At 68.4% G+C, this 716-nt stretch overlaps 1 protein-coding gene across 1 annotated transcript in view; it reads right to left on the reverse strand.

Moving 5' to 3' along the window:
- The window catches only part of LOC103606479 (EF-hand and coiled-coil domain-containing protein 1-like), a 44,254-nt gene extending 43,910 nt beyond the window's left edge, over positions 1-344 (reverse strand). Inside the window, exon 1 of the mRNA XM_008591069.1 lies at positions 229-344. Within this exon, the coding sequence (XP_008589291.1) occupies positions 229-344 (116 nt within the window). The remainder of the gene's footprint in view (positions 1-228) is intronic.
- Between the last annotated feature and the right edge of the window lie 372 nt (positions 345-716).

Below are 716 nucleotides of genomic sequence, written 5' to 3' on the forward strand. Positions count from 1 at the left end.
CCGCCGGTACGGGTCTCCCGCCGCGCCCTCCATGCACGCCTCCGCGCCCTGGCCGCCCGGCTCCATCGCTGCGCCCTGCGTCGCTCCTCCGGTCCCTCCGCCTCGCCACTTCCAGGGGCGGCCCCAGAGTTTCTGGAAAGGAGGGGCTTAGCGGTCGCCGTCTGGTTGGAGCGGCGCCGGGCCGGGTGTTCAACAGCTGCGCTGGCCCCGCAGGGCGTTCGTGCTCACCCGAGTTGCTTTGGAGGGGGCTGGGGTATGGGGCCCAAGAGCCCCCGAGGCCCCCGCGGTGCCGCCACTGTCCGGTCTCGCCTCTCCCGGTGATCCCCGCGCTCTTCCTCCCTCATCACTCTCGGGGTGTCCCCGGCGTCTGCTCTTTCTCTCCCACTCCCGGCCCGGACGCTTTCACCTCCCTCCACTCTCCGCTCCGCCCGCCTGGCGAGGAGTGGGCGCGGGGTAGCAGTCAGGAAGGGACTGGGCGGAGGCAGCCTTGTCTGGTTGCTGGAGGTGTGCCGCTCCCCTCCCACGCGTCACTACTCTCCTTCTCCCCGGAGAGCCTTTCGAGGGTAGCCCCGCAAGCATATCCTGGCTGCGTTCCATAGCCAGAAAAAGGCTCCTCCTCCCTTAAATCCAGCTACCGGGTTCCCAAAGCCACCTCTTGCCCCACTATGGACGGTGCAAAAAGCCCCGTGTGGTAACTAGAGCAGGGGAGGAAACCG

This window comes from Galeopterus variegatus, unplaced genomic scaffold, assembly GCF_000696425.1.
Source record: "Galeopterus variegatus unplaced genomic scaffold, G_variegatus-3.0.2 Scaffold6606, whole genome shotgun sequence".
NCBI classification, from domain to species: domain Eukaryota; kingdom Metazoa; phylum Chordata; class Mammalia; order Dermoptera; family Cynocephalidae; genus Galeopterus; species Galeopterus variegatus.